We start from the raw sequence: 23038 nt of genomic DNA, 5'->3' as shown, positions 1-23038 counted from the left end.
AAAAAATCTTACCCAGCGATTTGTGTTCATATTCGATATTTACTTAACACGTGAAAACGAGTGAAAACTAATTTAGTTTTTAGTAATGATTTAATATTTCAGACATTTCGAACACTATTACACAGTCTGTGTCGCTGTTTTCGTGGGTGCCAATTGCTGTCCAAACTTCATAAGACTACACAACCATTGTTTGACCTCATATCTCTCTTATCATAACAAGAAGCAACCCCACCCATACAACAAAGGTGCTATGTGATGCTGTTGTTATGGCAACATTTCTCTAAGGAACTCACAGGTAAATATTTTCCTCCTGTCTCACTTTATTAACCAATCAGAATGCTTTAAACTGAAAAGATACTGTAATATTGACTAAAAGGTTAGTTTCACTTCCAAAAGGATCAGCCATATACCATTAAACGTTTATGAAATTTACTTGTAGTAAGAATTTTAAAGTTAATAGTTTTGTCAAATTAAAAGCAAAAACCTCTCAGGCATATCTTTATCTAAATAAAGTTGCTATTGGGCAAGGAAACAGAAGCTTACTCTAGGTGGTGCTATGCAACAACAATTTGTAATCCGCCATTAAAATTGAAGAAAAATAAGATAACTCGAAGCTAAATGTCGATTCTGGAGAAGTCGAACACGAAGCCTGAGCTCTAATTGGACCAGAGATTAGGTTGGCACCCGAAAGCCCATGCAGTAGAACCGTGTAGTTGGGGTATTGTTTTAATACAAGGGTGAACAAGCCAAAAAACGAAAGCGCTCATTCGTCTGTTCGCCAGCGGTGGCGCTCAGAGCAGAACAGCACAGCAGATTTACCATGGCCGCCACCCTCGCTCGTGACGTTTCAGCGTCCCGTGCGCGTGGGTGTGTCTGTGGAATCGGAGGAGAAAGATGGCTGCGGGACGAAGGGTGAGGTTGACAAATCTGAGAGTCACAGTTTAAGGACAGACACGTTTCGGTGGAGGACAAAACGGAAAACAACTCTCGCCCGCGCAAGTGTAAGTACTTTGTTTTCATCGGTCGAATCTCTACGCGTTGTGGCGTCACCGTTTGTTTTTCGCGTGTCTCTCAAGCTCAACGGACAGCAAATCTGAGCCGTCTCGAGCTCACAGTGCGGCTAACGGTGATACGAGGAAAATACCTGCCAGTTAATCAAATCCCCGTTTTATTTATAATCCACGTCAGTAATTTGACTTTATTTCATATTCTCCTACACAAAAGAAGTTACACATGGATGTGAAGAGTAACGGTTGTCTCTCTTTGAGCTAACCGATCAGTGCCCAGTGTGTTTTTAAAACGGCATAACGTTGCTTGGGAATGTGAAGTGTGACATGAGAGTGAAAAGGAACGAGTCGTGAAAGCTGCATTGACATAAATGCGTTGTTGTGATCGGCAGCTGCTTGGATATTTGTTGGGCCGCTTCGTTGTATGAGACGGTACAATTATTGTGTAATTGTGTTGTTTACTAAGTGGCATAATGCGTGACTCAGGCATTTGCATTTTTTGTGAAAAGTGTTGTGGTAAAACCTGTTTTTATTATTTTTATCAGCAAAATTGTGTTGTTTACAGTATTATAGAAATTGTTTTAGTGAAGTAAAATAATGTTTTTGCTTGTTTTAAGAGGTTCTGGGACATTAAGGTCGGAGCTTTGGGGTCATCGTGCCCTATTTCAGTACAAACAGTGTAATATATTGTTATATCTTTGACTGACCACATACAAGTGCAGGTTTGGGGAAGCAGTTCTGTGATTCATAAGTTTGGGAAACAAACCTATTTAACAGTAATGATCTCTTTCTGACCCCGTTGCCCCCATGCTCTCTGTGGTAAGTCTCTATCTTTAGTGTTAAACATTGTCAAGAAGGATTGCCATAACGTTAGTCATTTTCATATGATTCACTTTTTCTCCATTGCCATAATTATGAGACAGGGCTAATGCCCAATTCAAGCATGCTCCATGTGCAGGGCATTTGCGGTGCGTAGAGCAACACCTATGCATTACAGATCCGTCATGCACCATTGGACCACAAAGCTAGCGGTCCGCGTCTTCTGTATGACTCTGTCAACAATGGGTATTTCCGATATATGATTAATCGAAACGTAAGTTTTTAGAAAGGGTTTGTGAAATGCAATTTTCATCATTGTGATCCTCTGTTTTATGTTAAGTGTGAGTGGTCTATAGATACAGTATATATATATATTGGGAATGCACAATAAATTATCAGCGAACACTACAAAAGACAATTTGTAGGCCGATATCGCTGATAATTTATTGTGCATCCTTAATATATATATATATATATATATATATATATATATATATATATACATACTGATAATAAAATTTAGGCCAATAAATTATAGCCGATAAATGATGTATCAATTTTTCTGGTTAAACCACTTCAGCTGCACTCTGCTCACAGTTAAAATCCAATACAGTACTGTCTTTTTGTCATGACCATTCACTTACTGTTATTAGCAAAACATTGTTAATGTAGGTACTGTGTGTAGATATTTATAAATGTGTAAATTATAGAAACAAAGCAACATTTTTAAAGCCTATTGCTGTCTAAATGCTTTCTCTCTTGACACCAGTTAGACACGTGGCTATTAAGAACACTTTTCTGGGTTGCTCTGGAAGAACATCTATAATTATTTTATTAAATAAACATACCAGAAAAGTAGGAAATAAATTGAAAAGAAACCGCACACGATTTGGATCTAGGCTGCAATGTTTTATGCACAGGTTGTCAGTGAAATACTATTAAATGAAGCTGCATCCGAAAAGCTAGAGGGCGCTGTCGCACAGAAACTCAAATGCTCCTTGGAAGAAGTACCGTGCCTATAACCAGGAAATGCCGTCTTCCTATCTGCATCTGGCATCTTTCTATCACTGTTTTTCAAGCCTCCTCTGGTATTTTCATGATAATAAAGTATATGGATGATGTTTGACGGGTGTTGCTTTTTTAAATGCATGTTTTAAGCGAATCAAACGCGGGGTGGTTTCACATGGAGCAGCATTTCCCACAGATCACAGAGCCGTTCTTCCTGATAAAGGTGCCCCTAAAACATAATTGCAGCCTTTGCGATTTCACAATCGCGATAGCCATTTCGATTTAATCACGGTTTGAACTGGAATTGCGATTAATCGTGCAGCCCTACAGAAAAGTTTAAAAGTTAAAGAAACTTGGTACGTGATTTTCAGGGAAAAAAGTGAACTAATGGTATTCTTATTATCTGCATAAATGTTTTCAAAAAAAAGCAGTTGTCCACCTTTTGTCTTTTGTTTCGGTCTCGGAAAATGTTATGTTAATATTTAGATACTATATATCGCTCAATATAGGGCTGGACGATGTGGCCAAAATTGATATTGAAATATATGTATGAATTTCGGTCAATGCAATATAATTATATTGATAACTTGTTTTTGTTGAAAAGTACTGCCACTGGAACTCAGGTTCCACTTATATTTTCAGGCTTAACCTGCCACCATTTAACCAAATATATTATGTCATCATCAAAAGTTAGGATGGAGGCAGTTCTAGCAATTACACTTGTTAAAATTTATTGAGATCATATAATGCATCTATACATTTTTTAAATGTATCTCCTTAGTTTTCACCCTGTTTTGAGATTATGCATACAAGTTGCTTGGACATAGGTGTGTCTGGGTAATGATTAATTTTGACAGTAAGAGCAAAAGAAAGAGAGATCATTTTCCTTTCTCTCTCTCTGTCATACACTCACACACTTTTTATTGTGGGTCAATATTCAAAGTAAGTTGTCAGCAGGGAGTTGGTCTTATTTTAAATGTAGACATGCGGCAGGCTTGCGCAAATAGGCAGTTTTTCCTGACATTTTCTAGGCGTGTCGGCGACACATCAAGATTAAAATACTTCAACTTTTTAACTAGAGAAAGCGGCAAGGCTTGCATTTTCTGCACAATTTTAGACACGAAAAGGGGTCGATCAGACAGAACGCTGTTTGCTGTTAAACACTCCTGTTTTGAATTGTTTTCAGTTGACAGGGAGCACTGGCTTCTCGGCTTTTTGCTGCCTTCTGCGCCTCCCATTTTTGGTGGAGCGCACTAAGCGCCTGAAGTTGAAAAAGTCTGAGCAGACAAGCGCCCCTATTGTATTGTCCAATCGAATGAAATGAGAGGCGTACCTTCGGATGTGGTGATGGAACTTTACAGTTGCTTGAAATGTCCAGAGACTGCAATGGAGGAGAAACTTGTGTTGGCGGTCACAGGTTAACCAATCAAGGTCAGAGCAAGTGCCCTCTGCTTGTACCATTTTTTAGTTAAGAGTTAGCAGGAACTAGAGCGCTCGCGCTTTAATCCTTGACTTACAAGACGTCTGTTTCAGTGGTTACCTAGCAACATAAAAAAATGCTGCACGCTGCTCTTTTCAAAGAGTCAACCAAAAGAGCAACTCGGCGCGGCTCGCGTTTTCGAACATGAAAGGCGCGTTCTATGTGATCGCCCTCTAAAATGGCTTGCTAATCGTGTTTTAGTCTGTATATGAAGTATCAGGTTATATATTTATTTATTTATTAATAACAGTACTAGTCATTTTTATTAAGAAGATATTTATTTATTAATCATGGGATTTATTAGCATTTATTTTAGTTAATGAGTCAGATCTTTCGGGATGTTGATTACATTTGTAGCTAAGGTGTGAGTGAATTGCATATAGTTTGCATGTCTGGTTTACTGGTTTGAGTCCAACCTGCCCAAACTGTTCGCATAGCTTATGTTTATGCACATGATGCATAAACGTAAGGATCTCATTTGTGTCTTCTGGGTAAGTCAGTTTATACATCAGTCAGTAGTACATCAGTTTTAACAATGATTTTAACATAATGCCCTGGCTCTTCATTTGCTTTAAGACAGTGTCTTCATAGAAGGAAATCTCTGCTGGTCACAACTTGGTTGGTTTGTGTTTTAAAATAGCATAGATCTAAATCTTGATAAGCTAGTACTGTGCATCTATGGTGTTTGTGGTTGCATGGTCGATAAAGAAATCACAGTGTAACACAAGGAGCTGACTGTTCTCCCTGGGGCTTGCTTTATGCAGTCAGTAATCAGCCAGTGCTGACTGACTCTCTGAACAGTCAAGATAATCTCTGGAGTTTAGTTCCTTTCATGAATCTCTCCACTTTTGCATTATCATGAAATGTTTGCAGTAGTGGTCGACCGATTATCGAACTGGCCGATTATCGGCGTCGATATCAAAGATTTAGCCGATAATCGATATCGATCATTTTCGAAGCCGATTTGCAGATAAAGTCATTTAATTTTGAAATGCGCTATTTGGCTCTGATGCAGCCAAGGATTTAGTGAGAGCAGTCAAAACACGTCACTCTAGTTTGTTGCGTAGAGTAATGCCCGCCCACTGCCCCTCTGATTTGTTGGGACTAAGTCACGAGTCCGGCCATTCAACGCGGGAGGCTGCAGAACAGAAAGTGTTTTTCACTCTTACACCGAAAGCACTTACTAACTGGATCTGCTTCGGGTTCATGCTCTCTGAGGTAGGTAAGGCAGCATCAGATGTTGAAATAAATCTCGATCCACTACACTGAAGATGCAAAACACTTCAATTTAATTAGTGCCTGAATTTCGGAGCAGCTTTGCGTGTTTCCTGCAGGTTCCGCAGGATTTACGCATTATTATCATGTAGATATAAATCACATCCATAGTATAACAATGATTTTGCTCTGCAAGCGGCAGCACACTGCACGCGTTTCTTGTAATTGATCGAGCTGGCGATTTGCACGTCATTTTAGGTTACGCCATTTCAAAAATACAAGCCATTTTAAAGTATAAAGAACTTGAATCGTCGGTCTTCAGTCAGAGCACTCTCATGCACGCGTGCACATGCACACACACACTCCGCAATCTCAAGCTGCTCGCGACAAATGTTATATCGTGTTATTTTTCGCAACTTATTTATACACATTTACACACCGACGATACACTCAAGGAATAGGCTAATGTACTATCTAAGTGTGTCTAAAATATGCTTTTAATGTTATAGCTTCATGAAAACATTTGCGGTCTTTTCAACAACATACACAATAAAGCTATGAAGGCAATTAAATTATTTACACTTATTATATAAATTTAAATTGTGCTAGTTAATCCAATGATGAGCAAAATGATTTATTGAATAGTTCTAGTATTGTATGCAATTTTTAAGTCATCAGAACATATTTTTTTCAGTAAATAAAATGTATTCCTTTCAATTCATTTTTTCATTTGTTCCTTGTTTTTTACTGTGTTGCTTGTGGTTTACAAAATGTTCACAGAATTCTGCTGGGTGCTCCCTTTCTTTTTTATTATCAATATAAGTGCTATGATTAAGATTTCTCAGTCAGAATTAAATATCTTTCAAATGTTTCAGAGCCTGTGTTCTTAATTTCTATTTAAATTTAGGTTTTTACACCATATATATATATATCGGTTCAAAATATCAGCTATCGGTCTAATTCACATGGAAATAATCGGTATCGGTATCGGCCTGAAAAACGCATATCGGTCGACCTCTAGTTCGCAGACAGTATAGCAGTTTTCATATTACTATTAAGTGCATTTTTCTTGCAGTCCATAGTTTTTTGATTTTTGTGGAGCAAACGAGTGGTTATTGTCAATCAACTATGATCATGTGTTTGCTTTGGTGTAACGACTCATGTGATTATAGGCTCTAGGTTTGATATCTGAACAGTTAATTGTGACACTAGCCAACGACCTTGCTCCATTGATATGTTATAGACATTATTTTGTGTTTATGAATTGTACATCATTATGCTGGTGTCTGTGACATAATATAAATACATCTGTGCTTACAACATTGTTTGATTAGCCGTTTAGTGAATATATTTGGTTTGTTTATATAATGCATCCAATGCATATTAAATATAGACTATTTTTGACATTCAGTGTAAGTAATTGTAGTAGCCATGCTGTGTTATTTAGTACGGACACAACCAGTGAGCGAGTAAGACAAGCAATAATGAAAAGAGGCAGTGACAAAAATTTGTGCTCAGCTTGGGAAGTGTGAACCTTGATCGATACTCAACTAATTATACAAATACAGTATATGACAATTCTGTCAAGTATGCTAGGGATGGGCCCTGTGGCATTATAAAGTAAGGCTTTATACAACGCAGGCTGGGCAGACGTCGTCTTTATACAGGTATAAAGTCAGGCGGGTCTGGGTAAACAGCATCCCCTTTATACAGTGCAAGCTCCACAGTTATTCTGATGCTATATTCTCCAAAAGAGTTATAAAGTGAGGCTAAAAAGCTACACGCTAAAAAATTTGCCAGCGCTGGCATTATCTATCTGCACAAACCTAATTTACGCATCCTCATGTTGTTCCAAACCTATGTGATTGTCCATTTAACTGACATTTCTTACTGTCTGTTTGTTGGCTAGAAACTGTGTGCCCATGATTACATATTGTTTGGCTTGCTCAGAAATATGGGCTGTAGTCGATTTTGCCTATAATTCATAATATCCAATAGACAGTACCAAGAAGCCTTTGTATCCCCTTGAGTGCATGCGTCTACACTCTAAAAAATTCTGGGTTAAAAACAACCCAATTTGGGTTAAGTCAAAAAATGAACAAACCCACGTTTTGACCCAAAATTTTGTTTAATATGGACATACTTCTGGGTTAACTTTATCCCAATAATGGGTTTAAAATGACACCTTGGTCCTTTAAAAAAAATTATATATTTTATTATTATATTATATAATAAATTATTATTGTGTGTGAAACCACACCAAAACAGAGAAAAGTCTATAAAAGAATTTGTTTTTAACCTGCTGGTTCAGCATGCTTTAAGGTGTGCACAACACACAAGACTTTTACCAATGTAAAGGCATGGTCAGGTTGTATATATATATGTATATATATGTAAATGTATATGTATGTGTATATATATGTATATGTATATATGTGTAAATAATTTTAAATCTTGGTAGTTCAAAATATAATATAATAAATTATATTATATTTCCTTAGAGAAAATAGTCAGTTCAGTTCAATGGACAGTAAGAATAATAAGTGAACTCACTGTAGTATAAACTCTAGTCTCTAACTTTTTTACAACGCAAAATTTTAAGTCAGTTAATATTATATATATAAAAACCTGCATAAATTCAAAATTTCCTGGGAGACATGGTCACAGTACAAATAATAAATCAATTGCTGGTAAACAAACATATTTAAAATGATTTTACACTTCAAGCACCTCTGAACAATGTTAACTTAATTCAGTTAATGTTCAAGTAAAATAAATTGCATAAGTCCATTGCATAGCTTACAGATTTATTATCGCTTGTGTTTCATCTCCAGGAAGTCCATACTTCACAGTCTGTAGTACTGGTTGTCTTCAAGCATTAAAAGAGGGAAATTCAATCGTGTCTTGATCGCAGGTATTTAGCCATGTTGATATGAAAATGAATAACAATGTATTAATAATGTAAAAACCTGTAAGATCGATGCGTGGAAGTTAACCTTTATCATTAAAATTATCCTTAATGGTTCTTGACACACAGAACCCAGGTTTAAGCTTTTGTTTTTTCCCGTATTTGATTAAGGCTTGAATTAATTAAATATTTTCTTTGATCTGAAAGCCAAATAATGACTTAAAGTGACTTTTACAAGATTTACAATGCAACAATACTGATCTGCATCAAAACACTTCACAAAAATGATGGGTAATAAAGTGTATCTGATTATATAGATGGGATATGAAAAACAGCATTCATGAATAAGTTACGTTAATGTGTCTAAGCTTAGGCATTGCCACCTACTTCAAACCAGGTTTACTTGATTAAAGTCTAGTAACTTAACTCTGTTAAGTAATATAATCAAAAAAATAACGTTCGATATGTTAAATGTACAACTACACGAAAACTGGAAACTTACTGAGTGGGTAAGTATGATTCTGACAGAGAAGTCAGGTTGGCAATCCCCACTTTACCATATAAGTAACACCACTTATAACAAACAATTTATGATATGCACCCACAGTTATTTAAACATATAATTTTAAGATTAACACATACTAATTTGATTTTAAGGGAATTACCCTCTGGCGTCACGAATCCAACCCTGGTCTTCTTGCCAGCTCTCGCTCCTCCAAAAAAAATAGTTCCACGAAGGCCAATGCATAAGCTTTTAAATGTCGTCAAGCAAAAGACCAAAAGCTTATTTGAAACTAAGTTTAACCTTTTTTAATCACATACGTTTATAATTTTAAGTTAATTATATGTCCCAGAAATGTTCAGAGTGCCCTGTCGCCGGTTACTGCTCTCACTTGTTATGGCCGGTTACACGCTGACTAAACTGTCCAAATTATGAAAGAATGCGTTACTCACCCGAAGCAAATTCACATTTGACACTCTTTCGTTGTTTTTCACACACAATTCTGTAAAGAGCACCGCAAACAGGGGGAACTTAGGGAACCTTATGAACTTGTTATACTTGACGTGAATGCTCTCTTTAAAGTCTGCATGCACATTCTAGCGCTGTTGGGATACAGTTGCCAACCCAAATATGGGTCAAATTGACAAGTTTGTGTACCCAGCAGTCTGAAGCTATCAGTTTTAAGAGAGTATGTGTGTTTGTGCTCATTGTTCTTTCCTTGGAAAGTGGTGCTTCCACCGAAAGAGAGGGTGTTTAACATTGTCATTGGAATTGTGTAAGGTCTGTCTTGAAATGAGTGTGTTTTTGAGGGTTAGGAAGGCTTACGTTATGACAGAGTCCTGGAAATTCATTATGAATGGCAGGGTGGAGTACTTGGAATCCTCTGCATGTGGAGAGGTTCAATTCATTTTCAGTTTTTTGTGATGCATAAAGATGCAATTTTCATTTTGTGACCCATTTTTTCTCAGAATAAATTAGACCTATTACTTTTTACTTTTGATAAGAAAACAGGAAGTGCAGTTGCATTATGACCACAGGAAGAGTTGTAGGTCTGCATGACAGGAAGCTGTGTGATGGATGTTGTCTAACGCAGGTGCCCTATAAGACAACTTGTTAGAATACAGGAAGCTCATATTTTAAATGTCATAATGGCTTGTAGCTGTAATATGATGAGTGCTATAGTTTATAAGACCAACTATTGATTGGAGATTTCGTTTTTTGTGCACTGAATCTATAATCTATCACTAAACTTTTAATCATATTAGTTATAAAAATTATTTATATTATAAGCAAAAAACTAATGCATCAGCATCACCGATAACGTTTTAAAGAGGGCGTAACACACTTCGCATGCTCCTTCTCCTGCTCCCCTTGCTGCCATGTGGCAGTGCCGTGTGCTTTTCCGGGAGAATTGTCCAATAAGGGACTAATAAAAGTTAATGCTAATGATGTCAGATGGATTCGACAAGTATTTTTTCATGTGCATTAAATGTGGATATTGAATTTGAACGTACGTGGTATTAGGTGTTTCACATGTAGGATATGTCAAATATCTTCAATAATGTATTGAATGCTGAAAATACTGTTGACATGTCAATCTTTTGGGACTATAACTGCATCACAGCACATTTTTACAAAATGTGAAACATTCTTTTAAAAAAATGTGGAAAAAACAAGTTGTATTACACCAATAAAATAAATGATTTGAAGACAGTTTACTATCCTAATGAAGGATATTTTACCCATTGTGTTGTCCTCTTGCTCCCACAGAAACACACCTTTAGACTGACTGTTTTACCTGTAGGTGTGAATTTCTCACACCTCTGATTAGGGGTGTGTGATATGACGATATTAGATCGCGAACGACTAAAATGACTGCACGATCCACTTTTTCGGGAAAATCGTTAAATCGTCCTATATAGTGCTGTTCTATAGAATTCGTCAACATACTTGCGATAGATTGCGCCATGTAAACAAGCTCGTATACATTGCTTGTGAATTCAGTAAGATTAAGTGACGCGGTCAGTGAAGATGGAGGGAAAAACGGAGGACTTGGTCCCTAAAAAAAGTTCTCCATCAGTAATAATGAAATGGTTTGGGTTTTCCCCAACTGACACGGCCCAAACAACAGTTATTTGCAAATGTGGCAATGATAAGATTCGAGCGTCGTAAGGCAACACAACGAACCTTTTTAACCACCTCAAAATAAAGGGACTGAAAGAGTATGCCGACAGTCAAATTATAAAGGGATCCCACGCGAGTAAATCAGGTACAACCAAGCAGACGGAAACTAAAAGGCTTAAACAACGAATTTAGCGAAAGAACCATTTGAGAAAAAAAACCACGTATCCGTATGACAGATTGAACAAGCGCTGGAAAGATGTCACTGACGCGGTCGCATTTTACATGGCCAAAGACATGATTCCCATAAAGACTGTGGAAAATGAGGGCTTTAAAAAACTGCTCAAAGTCGTAGATCCACGTTACGAAATACCCAGACAAAAATATTTATCCTCCACGCCCATTCCACAGCTTTACTCCGAGTGCCACAACAAGATGAAAAACAAAATTCAAAATGTAAAGTTTTTTGTTAACAGCTGATTTATGGTCTTGCACTTGCATTAAATATTAACTTGATTAAAATATTATTCATAATATAAATGGTAAAGAGTATATTTTTATATGGGGACTTAGTTTGGCTGTATTGAAGCCCCTTTAATTTGCAAAATAGTCTTAAAACCAACTTGAAGAAGAACCGCGATAAAATCGTGAATCGTGATCTATCTGGAAAAAATCGTGATTTGAATTTTTTTTCTAGATCGCCCACCCCTACCTCTGATTCATATCTTCCTCTTTCCCCACAGGTCTGTGTGGTCGGTATGGACTATCGTGCCGATTGCAGAGCAGATGACAGGGAGTGCAGACAAGCCTCACATGCTCACACACTTATCACCGGTGTGCAGTGACTGTTGCTGAGGACATCAGCAGGATTCCATCCTTTCTATGCTTTTATATCATTCATTTCTGCTATCCGGAGAAATTGACTCTTCATTTCTTGCATTTGGACTCCTTTTGTGACATCCCCCTTTCCCCTCCCCTCTTTCCCTTCTTCTCGTCCCCCCTTCCCCTCTCTTCATCTCCCTTCCCCTCTCTCTTTAGCTCCCTTATCCCTGTTTCTGCGACCTTTTCTGATCTCCTCCCTTTCTTGCCTTCTTTTCCCTGTTGACCTCCTAATTCAATTTTTATCTGCCTGTGAGATACGATGAGTTGGCTAAGTCGTTTAAATCCGAGGGGTCCAGGCACTAGGGCCAGCCGACAAACAGCCCCATCCAGCCCATGTACTGCCGACCCTGAAACTTGTCTTATGGTGTTTGAGAACCACTGGAGACAGGTGAGACGAAATACTACATGAGAATGAATGTTCTTGCTGCTGGTTTATACCAGCATCTAAACAGTATGTGAATGCAAAAAGTGAGATAAAAACGGAAATGTTTTTGTGCTTAGTGCATGTTGGAAACTTTTTAATGTGTAAGTTAGGGCTGGGCAGAATGACGGCATATTCTGTTACTGCAGAATACTACTGTATACATATGATATAGCCAGAATATAAATTAAATAAATAATACATCTGATTATCAGAACTTAATATGATATCTTTAGTACATTTTCATAATTTGCCTTCATTTTAACTTTGGTGAGCATTTAAATGAACTGTAATAATTTAATCAATCTAAGAAAAAAGATATAGAATTAAAATAGGAGATTGTTGGCGTGAAATAAAACTATTAATTCCGTGAAACAGATTTTTGGTCATACCGCCCACCCCTACTGTAAATATAACATTTATACACACATTTTATGTCTGCTCTCACTTATACACCTATTCCTCAGTGGTTTTACTATCACCACGAATTTAAATGATCTCTTCTCTCTCTCCCTGTTAGTTGTCCGGGGTGTTGAAAAAGAGGGAGTCGTCTGTCGGTGGTGGCGCTGATGATCTCACAGCAGTTTGCAATCACACAGATCAGATGCTGTGTCTGCTAGCCGAAGAGAGACCACCAGAGGGAGACATTGATTCACCAGGTTAAAACACTCCTGCGAACTCATCATTTCTACCTTTTCATGCTATACTGTTTGTTTGACATTGAATTACAAATCTTTTACAGCAATGGGTCCCATTCTGAAGATGGTGATAGCAGAGAACATACTGGATGAGCTGGTACAGTGGCATGTGTGCCGCGGTCTAGATCCAAACAGTCAGTTAGAGCTACTGAAACTGTTTGAGATGCTGATGGGGCAGTCCCATCAACCCCTGCTCCAACATATTGCAGTGCTGCAACCTCTGCTCAGCTTGCTCGGGGCATGCGTGGACCCCCAACTGGGCTGCCCACCTGCCCTTGAATCCAGTCTTGTGTTGCTGCTAAATCAGGTGTTTGAACTATAGACTGAACTATTAACTGTCAGTTGTGAGAAAATTTCACTAACAATCGGCTTATAAAATGTGCCATTAAATAAAAAAAGATTGTCAACCGGAGGTTGCGATCGTTTTACTTGCGTATCCTGACACGTTTCTGAGTGAAAAGGAATTTCAAATGAGAAAGTTAGTGGGCATGGCTTGCGTTTTTCACTGCGAATTGATTGGATGTGTAAACAAGGCTGTTGCATTGATTTTGAAATGAAACTGGCAGCAGACTGAATGTTGAAGGGGAGGAGTTAACGGATGCTCTGACCAAGCCGTCTTATTAACGTCATTTCAGATGGATAGTCATTTCAGGGCAGAAGTGCATTTTCAGATTTTAATTAAAGATTATGATCGTACATTAACTTAGTCAAATCACATCACGAACTGACATAGATTTGTGGGGGGGTGTGATCACACAAGACTTTTCAAACAGGTCTGCGTGAGCATTTGCTTTTAGATAGAATCCCTCTTTTATTCCGACACTTTATTTTTTGCAATTTTACATGTCGAATACATGCATGGGCACTTATGACACACCAAAGATACAGAAAAACACGTATTCACGCCATATGACCCCTTTAAAATAGAAAAATCAGAACTGCTTTAATAATATTTGCATGTATATGATATATTCCTTTATGTTATATAATTTACATTGTTTGGCTATATAAAGCTTATAATGCTGGATGTTATCTGTGTTTGAATCAGGTATGTGTGTCCATGGCGAAGCAGACTGCAGTTTTGGAGTTGTTATTTAAGTGTGAGGCAGTACAGCAGGGTCCCACTAACCTGCTGATCTTCTCCCTGTTGGTGCCATTTATCCATCGAGATGGCGCTCTGGGACAGCAGGCCCGTGACGCTCTGCTCCTCGTCATGGCAACCTCTGCCAGCAACCATGCTGTTGCACGCTACATCGCTGAGAACTCCTACTTCTGCCCAGTAAGCACGAGTGTGTGTGTTTTCTGTGTGTTTGGGGGGCCTGCCTGATTAACAGCTTCTTCACTTGCTGTTGAAATTGTGCTTGTCTCTTATAAGATGATTAAAGCTCTGTGTAGGTTTTTGCCAGAGCTGATAAATTAGAGAAACATCCTTCACTTTCTTTCTATTCAGATTTGATTTGCTCTTTTGAATTTGAATGTCACTTGTTCATTTCATATGTGTGTCTTAGTGCGGTTTCGGTAGAGATATGAAATCCTTGTGGTGGGATGCCATGGGTGCATTTAGCCTACAATGGCTTAAAAAGTCAACAAAATTTGTTTAATTTTGTGGACGTAGAAGTGGACATCTCTTTTTTTAGTTAAGAGACAATCGCCTTTTTGATAGAGGTATCAACAGTTTCTTTAATCTAAAATGTGATTTAGCTGGTCAAGCCTAATTTTTTTTTATGTCTATGGCCTGCATAGGAGTTACTGCCTTAAAGTGATAGTTCACCCAAAAAACAAAAATCGTGTCATTATTTACTCGGTCTCTTGTCATTACAAACCTGTATGATTTACTTTCTTTTGCAGAACACAAAAGAATATGTAAAAACAATGGTGATACCTTCCAATTCAGAACTATTGTATAGATGGAAAAACCAATCCAAGTCAATGGGTACCGTTTTTGATTAGTCACCAACATTTCATTTTTGTGTGAACTGTTACTTCAAAGGGACTTTAGTTCCTCCCTCTCCTCTTAAGCATAATATATGAGCTTACATCTGACCCACTTAACACATACAACTTGGAGGAGTCATCTAGTCTCCATGCTACTGCAGACCCCTGTCTTCATATCTCCTTCACTCTCAGTTTTCTTCCCTTGATGTGTCACATACAGCTATTTTTATGTCAGAGATGCATAGGTCTGACATTTTTTTGATTGTGTCTATTGTTGCTATGGAATACATGGCAAGGCTTCAGATATAAAAACTAGCCCTAACACGAATGAAGTTTTACAACACATTTGAACAGACAGAGGTGTCTGAAGTAGAATTATTTGTTTGATCACTGTTTGTTCCTTTGCTTCTGTTTACGGCAGTTTTGTTTAGTGTGCTTTAAAATCAAAATTGTCAACTTGCATTACTCTTTTCCAGGTGTTGGCAACAGGGCTCAGTGCACTGTATTCATCCTTGCCAAGGAAGATCGAGGTACGGGGCGATGACTGGCACGCCTTGCGGAGAGAGGACTGGATTGGTGTGTCTTCACTGGTGCTGTTTATGAACAGTCTTGAATTTTGCAATGCTGTCGTACAGGTGGCACACCCTATTGTGCGCTGCCAACTCCTCGACTACCTCCACAACGGCTTCCTGGTTCCAGTTATGGGCCCCGCTCTGCACAAGGTGAATCACAATGGGTTTTCTTATTCATTCACCAAGCATCCCATTTTGACTTTATGGCCACATTTTTGCCTTTTGTATTTTTTTCTCCTTTGCCCTCTACTGTCTCACACTTTCTCTAACTTTCTCTCTTGGCTTCTTCGTCAGTCGTCGGTGGATGAGATGATAGCAAGCACGGCATATCTGGACTTATTTCTTCGCAGTATCACAGAAACATCCCTCCTCAAGACCTTCCTGCGCTTCATTTTGTTGCATCGCCATGACAACGACACCATCCTTGACACACTACTCACGCGTATCAGCAGCAATTCAAGGGTCAGTCTGGCACAAGCTATAGCTGAGGTGCATGTGTGGGTGGAAATAAGTCTTTGCTGTTAGCTAGGTATTGGAAACTGGGGATTGTTTTATGTGGAGTGATGGGCAGTGGTTTCTGAAGTTGTTGTGTTTTCTCCCTGTAGCTGTGCATGGTTTCTCTCAGTTTGTTCAAGACACTGCTCAGCCTCAACTGTGAAGACCTCATGCTCCAGCTTGTTCTCAGGTATTTTGTGTGCCTTGGGTGTGTGAGTCATTTCACAAGTCTACATCGTCCCTTAACAGTGAGATCACAAAGATAGGCATTATAGCTTCTAGTCTAAAGATTTGTGATTTTGTCCGAACAGTGTTTGCAAAATGAATTTATGATTGATTTTGATATTGACACATTAGGGCTGGGACGATTAATCGTGCAATTATTGTGCTCAGTTTCTCAATGAATTATGGTTAAATGCTGCCACATCCAAAAGCCAGAGGGCGCTCTTGTGCAGAAGCTTCGAATATAGGCCGCAGAAGTACCATTTAGACATGTAGGGTGTTTCTCAATCAGCTCCCTTGTTAAGTAGTCAGGGCTCATTAAGCTCCCTTACCTGAAATCACTTGACATCTTTTTAATCCGTTTAACCGAAAATGCATGAGCCAACTCAATAAATTAATGAAACGCAACAGAACTTGTGAGAAGACAAACGTTAAGGTATAAACAAACATTGCTAGACAGACAGTGGTTTGAGCATGAGACTAGCAATGCCATGGTCATGGTTTCGATCCCAGGGGATTGCACATAGTCATAAACAAATGTATAATACAATGCAATGTAAGTCACTTTGGACAAAAGTGTCTGTCAAATGCATAAAAGTATTTGTAAGGGAAATGTTTGTGAACAAATTATTTTGTCCCATATTGCATGGCACATTGTGGAGAAATTACGAATTGCTCAGATCACGGTTTATAACACAGAGACAGTCACATATTTTTATGATTTTATGTTAATTTTAAGGCTCTAAATAACCTATTATGTTTTAATAAAATATTCATACATCTGTTATGCTGTAAATTGTCCATATTTGTGCTTTCAGGTATTTGTTGCCATGTACCCATGTAATGCTGAGTCAAAGAAGGGCGGTCAGAGAAACTGACCTCTATGGCAAATCAGCTGACAAGTTCCTTTCCCTCATACCAGAATGCTGCAGAGTCACTGCAGCGCCCTCTAGTGAGCGGGATGATGAACCTGCCTTTTGGGGAAAGGGTAAGCGCAAGAAACAATAGGTGTGCTTTTCCGTAGTGGGCACGCTTAAAATATCTGTTGACCATGGCATCAAATCTTATTTTCGCTCTCCTTTTAAATGTAGTGTTGGGTAGCCCCACTTCAGAATCACCAGCTCAGCCCAGACCCAGCACTCCTTCCCGCCTTGCTCTCTTCATTCGACAGCAAAGCTCAGGAGGCCCGGCCAACCCATCTTCAACTGGCATGGAGAACACCCCCTCTTCCCCTCGTGGTACTGTTTCTTCCCCTCTCTCCCCTGATAGCCCCATCCACCAACTCGCAGATGCTACGGAATTGGAATCCAGCTACCTAGAGTATTTGCGAGATGCTCGGAGGGGTATTGAGCTCTGCTCCTGGGCCTGTCGAGACTGGTCGGCACCCTATGATGGAGAAAATCCTTCTCCGAACTCTGCTCCTCAACCACCTCCCCCTCTTACATCCAACCCCTCCATCAGTATGGTACCAGAGCATTTCTCCCTTGCTGACCCTGCCCAGCATAGGGCGGCTTTGGTTGCTGCAACACGTGATGAATGGAGCAGCTCTGACCGAGATAGTGGAGAGTGGGACGTTACCATCAACAAGAACTGCATAAGCCTTACGCCCCGCAACAAGAAACGCAGCCTCCTCCCCAGCTCTATACCCTTACAGTCGTCATCTTTCCCATCAGCCTCCACAGAGGTCATGGGTGACACGGACACGGCATCCCAACACTCGCATTCGGCTCCACATTCAGCACTCCATAATGGGACAGGGCAAGTGCAGTTGGCAGACACTGTAGATGGGGATGACAGAATGGCGGTAAAGAAATTGAAGAGAGACTCTGATGTAAATAGCATAGTGGTGGAGTCGGAGCAGAACGGATCGCAGGGCATGAGCACAGTGGTCTCCAGTCTTCCTGAGGAGGGAGGGTGCAGTGATGTCCATGTAGGATCTCATCTAAAATCATCTCAGGTGCAATTAAACTCTCATCGGCAATTGCAAACAACGCTGCCATCCTCTACCCAGGAGCATCTGCAAAGTGAGGACCAGAGATCATCTCCCGTTCCTTGTTCGAGAGAGTTGGGTGGGCCAGAGTCCGTTGAGCGTCTGATCGAGGAGATGCTCGAGCGGGCACCATCGGAGCCATTGTCTGGTGATTCGATCTGCCAGGGCATCAGCATTGAGGCCTTCCACCAGGAGCTGAGGGAGTTGGAGGAACGCGTACGAGAGCGGAGGGTTCTTTCATGCAGCTCGGAGGAATCCACTCGAGACTCCCACACTGCTGCTCCTGCTCACAACCTGACAGATGAAGATTGTCTTCCAGTGGAGACCGTGCAGCGGTCCGATGAAACCAAGCCTGACAGCTCTACCCTTGGGGTATTTAGCCCAGCAAGACCCCTCGGACAACCTCTTGCCCAACCGTACACAGGTACTCATTGTAAAGATGACCAAAGATTTGTGTACTTGAAGGAATAGCTGACCCAAAGATAAAAATGATGCTGAACTTTGTTTTTATAGTGGAAACAAAGATAAATGTTAATAAGTAGGTTCAATGAAATCTAACCTGGTTTTGTGTTTCTCTCTGTGCAGGTCCATTTATAATGATCCTGTTTAGTAAACTGGAGAGTATGATGCAGAACTCCCTGTATGTGAATATTTTGCTAACAAGTGTTGTGTTCCAACTGGCCTGTTACCCTCAGCCTCTTCTTCGTTCTTTCCTCCTTAACACTAACATGGTGTTTCAGCCCAGTGTAAAATCACTCATACAGGTAATGCTAAGATTTTTTTAAATTCTTTTAGCACAATTTTAACCTCATGTTATTAACTAGGGATGTAACAGTTCACTGCAAGCCGGTTTAAAAAAACGAATATAAAATGTTAGGATTCAAGTCGGTTGAGATGTTATATGAATCACAATACATGTTTTGAACAGCAGGGGCCGCTGTGTTGACCGCAAACTTGGAAAAGGTGGATATGCTGATAAGAGAAGCACAGTCTTAGTTATATTAGAGACACTCTTTTATATTTATTGTTTTATTCGATTTTTGGTAATTTTTGTTATTTGATAAACTTTTATTTTATATACTTTTATCAGAAACTCAGTTACTTTGTACAAATTAATCGTATTGTGAGATCATTAGTATAATGACTCGCATTGTGAATCGTTACATCCCTAGCACTAATGTAAAATAAATCTTCATTTGATCCTGAAATGATTCTGTATCAGTCTCTACTGATCTGTCAATCAAAGCAGTCCTGGTATTCTTCCATTGCTTTACCATCCACAGGTTCTTGGGTCAGTAAAAAATCGCATTGAGGCTTTTGCAGCAACACACGAAGACTTCCCTGCCATGTTGAGAAAGGCTCGACGTTTTCTGGTTGCGAGGGGAAAGTTAGACTGGACGGATTCACCCATGGCAGTGCCCAACCTTCGTCGATCAGACTCATTAAGTAGGTGAATGAGGGAAACTAACTGGGAAATCTATCAGTGAAATGCAAGATATGTTTTGAGGCGTAATTTATATTTGTATACGTTTACTTAAATGATGTGGAGGCGACAGCATCTTAACCTCTTTCTTTTTTGTCTCAGTTAAAAGCCGCAAACCATCTCTGGGTGATCTTATCCTGAGGCACACCAACAGTCCAACGAGAGCTAGGAATGCTGCTCAGTTGGCTCTGGCCCACGTGAGAGATGGAGGGCAGTCTCTGCACAGCGCTCTGTTCCGTGGTGGCACATCTGGTGGAGCCTTGAGTCTTGAGAAGCAGGCCGAGGCACTGAGGGTGAAAAACGCAGTCTACTGCGCTGTCATTTTCTCAGAGTTCCTCAAGGAGCTGGCAGCTCTCGCACAGGAACATGCAGTAGCCCTACCCTTCCCACCGAGTCACAGCACTGAGGAATAAAATCAAGCCAAAAGATCCTCCATACCTGTTTTATCCACTGTTCCAGGCACTGAGCTGTAGATGTATACTTGTGACTTTCCAAACAAATATCGTTTTTTTGTTTTTAAAGGATTTCTAATGGACAAATTCCACTCAAGTTCATAAGGGTGAAGGCCATCTCTTGTTAATACACTCATGTTCATAATGTAATTTTTAAAAATTGTACAGGACCATTTATCCATTAAGCTTTAGGAAATTGTGCATATAAATTGTGTATATAGTCTATATAGAATATCTACTGTATGTGTATAATGATTTTTTACACTCAGAAAGATTGCATCCTTAAAGGTAGAGGAGTTTTGCTGTGTCATTTCAAAGAATAGATAATAGCTGAAGTAGACTCACAACACACAGTTGTTTTAAACTTTTATGAGTGTGGAAGTTCAATTTACAACTTAAGTCTTTTATAGAAAATGGATTTTTCGGATCACATCAAAACAAATATTTCTCTGGCATTTTTAAAGGATGGATTAACAGACACTGTTTACCAATTACTCATTTGGGCAATAAGTTCTCATGCATCTCATCAGAATTTACCTCTTTTTTTGAATACCTCTTAAAATTCAATGCAAGTATAGATGCCCATAACAAATTGCCCAGTAATGTCTTTCAATCTGTAATGCACATCCCCAATAGCTACTATATAGTGGAGTCAATAAGACAGAAAGGAACGGTTCAAAGGGATTCCTACCTAACACATTTCACCTAGAATTTTAGTTTTAAATGTTTTTAGCCGAAAGTTTGCATTTCTGTTGTCCTAAGCAGCTTATTTTCTGGTGTGGTAGGGAATGGTAATGGTACACTCACCCAGTATCGCATAAGTGATACTCTTTCATTTTAGGAAAGGCACTGCGTTTAGTTGCCTGCCCACAAAAATCTCCACTTATAATGGATGTTAATTCTTTGATCAGGTGATCTTCTCCTGGCTTCTGACTGGGTGCTAATGCCTAAATGTTTGACTGGTATGTTCATTGTTCTGTTGAACTCAAAAGAAGACATTTGGAAGAATGTAGCACATAGCAAAAAGTTCTGGGGCACTTTTGACTACCGTCATATTTTTTCCATCGTAGTATTCAATGGTGGGCAACATTTGTCTTGTTATAAGCATTCTTCCAAATATCTTTGTGTTCATCAGAACAAAGAAATGTATACAGATTTGGAACATCTCGAAGGTGAGTAAATGATGACATAATGTTCATTTTTGGGTGAAGTATCCCTTTAATTTTTCAAATGGTATGGAGTATGAGATTATGAGAAAAGGCAATGTGTTAAATTTGTTTAGATCTTTCTTTTACTGTTGCCAAAACACTTTTGTCACTTTAATGAATGGAGGTTAAGTATATGCATGTGCATTTGTTAGTTCTTTACAGTTTTGTTTTGCCCTTGGTAGACCTTTAGACAGGTCTTCATCCATCCAGGAGTTGTTTTATCACATACAAGCCATATACACATTACCTCAATTGCTTTTCATTGGTTTACAGCAATATTCATGCTGCTTAAGTTGTGTAAATTCGGTTGATTCTTAATTAAGTTTGTTTTAAAGTAAGATTAATTTAGTGTTTAGATGAAAAAGCAGGTAAAATTTCACAAGAGAGTCCAATGTTTTTTGGCTGTTAAATTATCAATCCATCCTTTTTATTCTCTTCACCCATCCATTTCTGTCCTTTATGTAGGTTTTGCAGGACATTTGTGTGCTGGTTCTCTGCTTTTGTTATTTGATACCCAGGTTTTTTGCATGTTTGGCATGTAAATTCCATCTTTTAGGATAACGTCTTGAAAATACTTAATTTGGCATCCCTGTGAGATGTTATGAACGCACTCTTTTATATTCTGTGTACTTGTGGGAGAGAAATGAAGGAACAGGAATGACAAAGAGCAAAAGGTTGAATGATTAAACGGTACATATTTTTAGTGTTTAGTTTTCTCAACTGTGGTAACTATTTTCCGTTACAATTTCTGAAGTAGAAATTTTTATACACATTTTTTTGTGTCTGTCATAGGATACAAATGCACAAAAATGCCTATTGTTTTAAATGAGGTTCATAATTACCTGATGTGGTGCAGGTTTTTCTTTTATTGCGCAAGTATTTGATTTAAAGAAATCAGAAGTTCATTGATTGTGTATGCTTGTTATAAAAGTATTTGCTTGATGCATTGGTGTACATTGAAGAATTTTGGTTGATTTCCTGTCATTTGTTTTATCTTTCTTCACCTTCTCTGTTTGAATGGAACTTTGAAAGATTTCTCCAACTTGTTATCTATGCAAACTGGTTTCTGTTTATTCGGTTAAACTAAGATGGTTAAAGTCTTGGGAACAAACACAAACTAAATTTACTATCTTCAGAGCTACCTTAATACTTTGCTTGTCCCTTCAACAATTTTCTGGACTATGGAAAACTCATGCAAAATGATGAATGTTAGCAAAAATATTTTTATATACTTAAAATGGAAAGCAACATGGAACTGAATGAAGATTTGAATCAATGGTTAAATATTCAAATAAAATCAAACACTAAAGGGAATGTTTTTATTCATTTATAAACGTTTTACCTGGCAATACCTTTGGCTTCTTTGTCTTTATTTCTTAAGTGCTGTCAATAGCTGTTGTTTGTCATGGTTTGAACAAAACCAGTTGATTGGAACATACAGATCAAATTGTAAAATTTTGTGGGTATTATGATCACCACTAAATTGTCAGATTTGCTCTAGCTGATTTTTTGGCTGGTAATAATAATAATTGTTTTCATTATTATTTATAAACATGAAGGTTCTTCCCTCTGTTCATTGACCTTAAGTCTAAAAAATTTTTCTGAAAGGTGCAGAACTCA

The 23038-nt window shown here is 38.7% G+C and overlaps 1 protein-coding gene across 2 annotated transcripts; it reads left to right on the top strand.

The window, feature by feature from the left end:
- The first annotated feature begins 847 nt into the window (after nucleotides 1–847).
- fhip1b (FHF complex subunit HOOK interacting protein 1B) lies at nucleotides 848–22769 on the top strand. Of its 2 annotated transcripts, none has more exons than XM_056754850.1 (13): nucleotides 848–1001; nucleotides 11804–12330; nucleotides 12884–13022; nucleotides 13106–13368; nucleotides 14110–14340; nucleotides 15473–15718; nucleotides 15863–16030; nucleotides 16174–16253; nucleotides 17104–17273; nucleotides 17377–18699; nucleotides 18861–19039; nucleotides 19559–19721; nucleotides 19861–22769. In XM_056754850.1, exons 2-13 carry the CDS (start codon nucleotides 12202–12204, stop codon nucleotides 20169–20171), a joined length of 3402 nt encoding a protein of 1133 aa, XP_056610828.1. In that variant the 5' UTR covers nucleotides 848–1001; nucleotides 11804–12201; the 3' UTR covers nucleotides 20172–22769. The 2 variants fall into 2 exon arrangements, with proteins under 2 accessions (XP_056610828.1, XP_056610829.1); XM_056754851.1 differs by having other exon boundaries at nucleotides 19559–19725; nucleotides 19861–19997.
- Nucleotides 22770–23038: the final 269 nt, after the last annotated feature.

The sequence above is a fragment of the Triplophysa dalaica genome, chromosome 8 (genome assembly GCF_015846415.1).
Source record: "Triplophysa dalaica isolate WHDGS20190420 chromosome 8, ASM1584641v1, whole genome shotgun sequence".
NCBI classification, from domain to species: Eukaryota; Metazoa; Chordata; class Actinopteri; order Cypriniformes; family Nemacheilidae; genus Triplophysa; species Triplophysa dalaica.
This window is presented reverse-complemented; position numbering and strand designations above follow the sequence as displayed.

What these genes read in the sequence shown, in the direction of transcription:
- fhip1b (XM_056754850.1), top strand. Translation starts at nt 12,202, where the DNA reads ATGAGTTGGCTAAGTCGTTTAAATCCGAGGGGTCCAGGCACTAGGGCC. An exon ending in TGGGCCCCGCTCTGCACAAG is followed by an intron (nt 15,719 to 15,862) that starts GTGAATCACAAT and finishes CTTCTTCGTCAG; the next exon opens with TCGTCGGTGGATGAGATGAT. An exon ending in ACCTGCCTTTTGGGGAAAGG is followed by an intron (nt 17,274 to 17,376) that starts GTAAGCGCAAGA and finishes TTTTAAATGTAG; the next exon opens with TGTTGGGTAGCCCCACTTCA.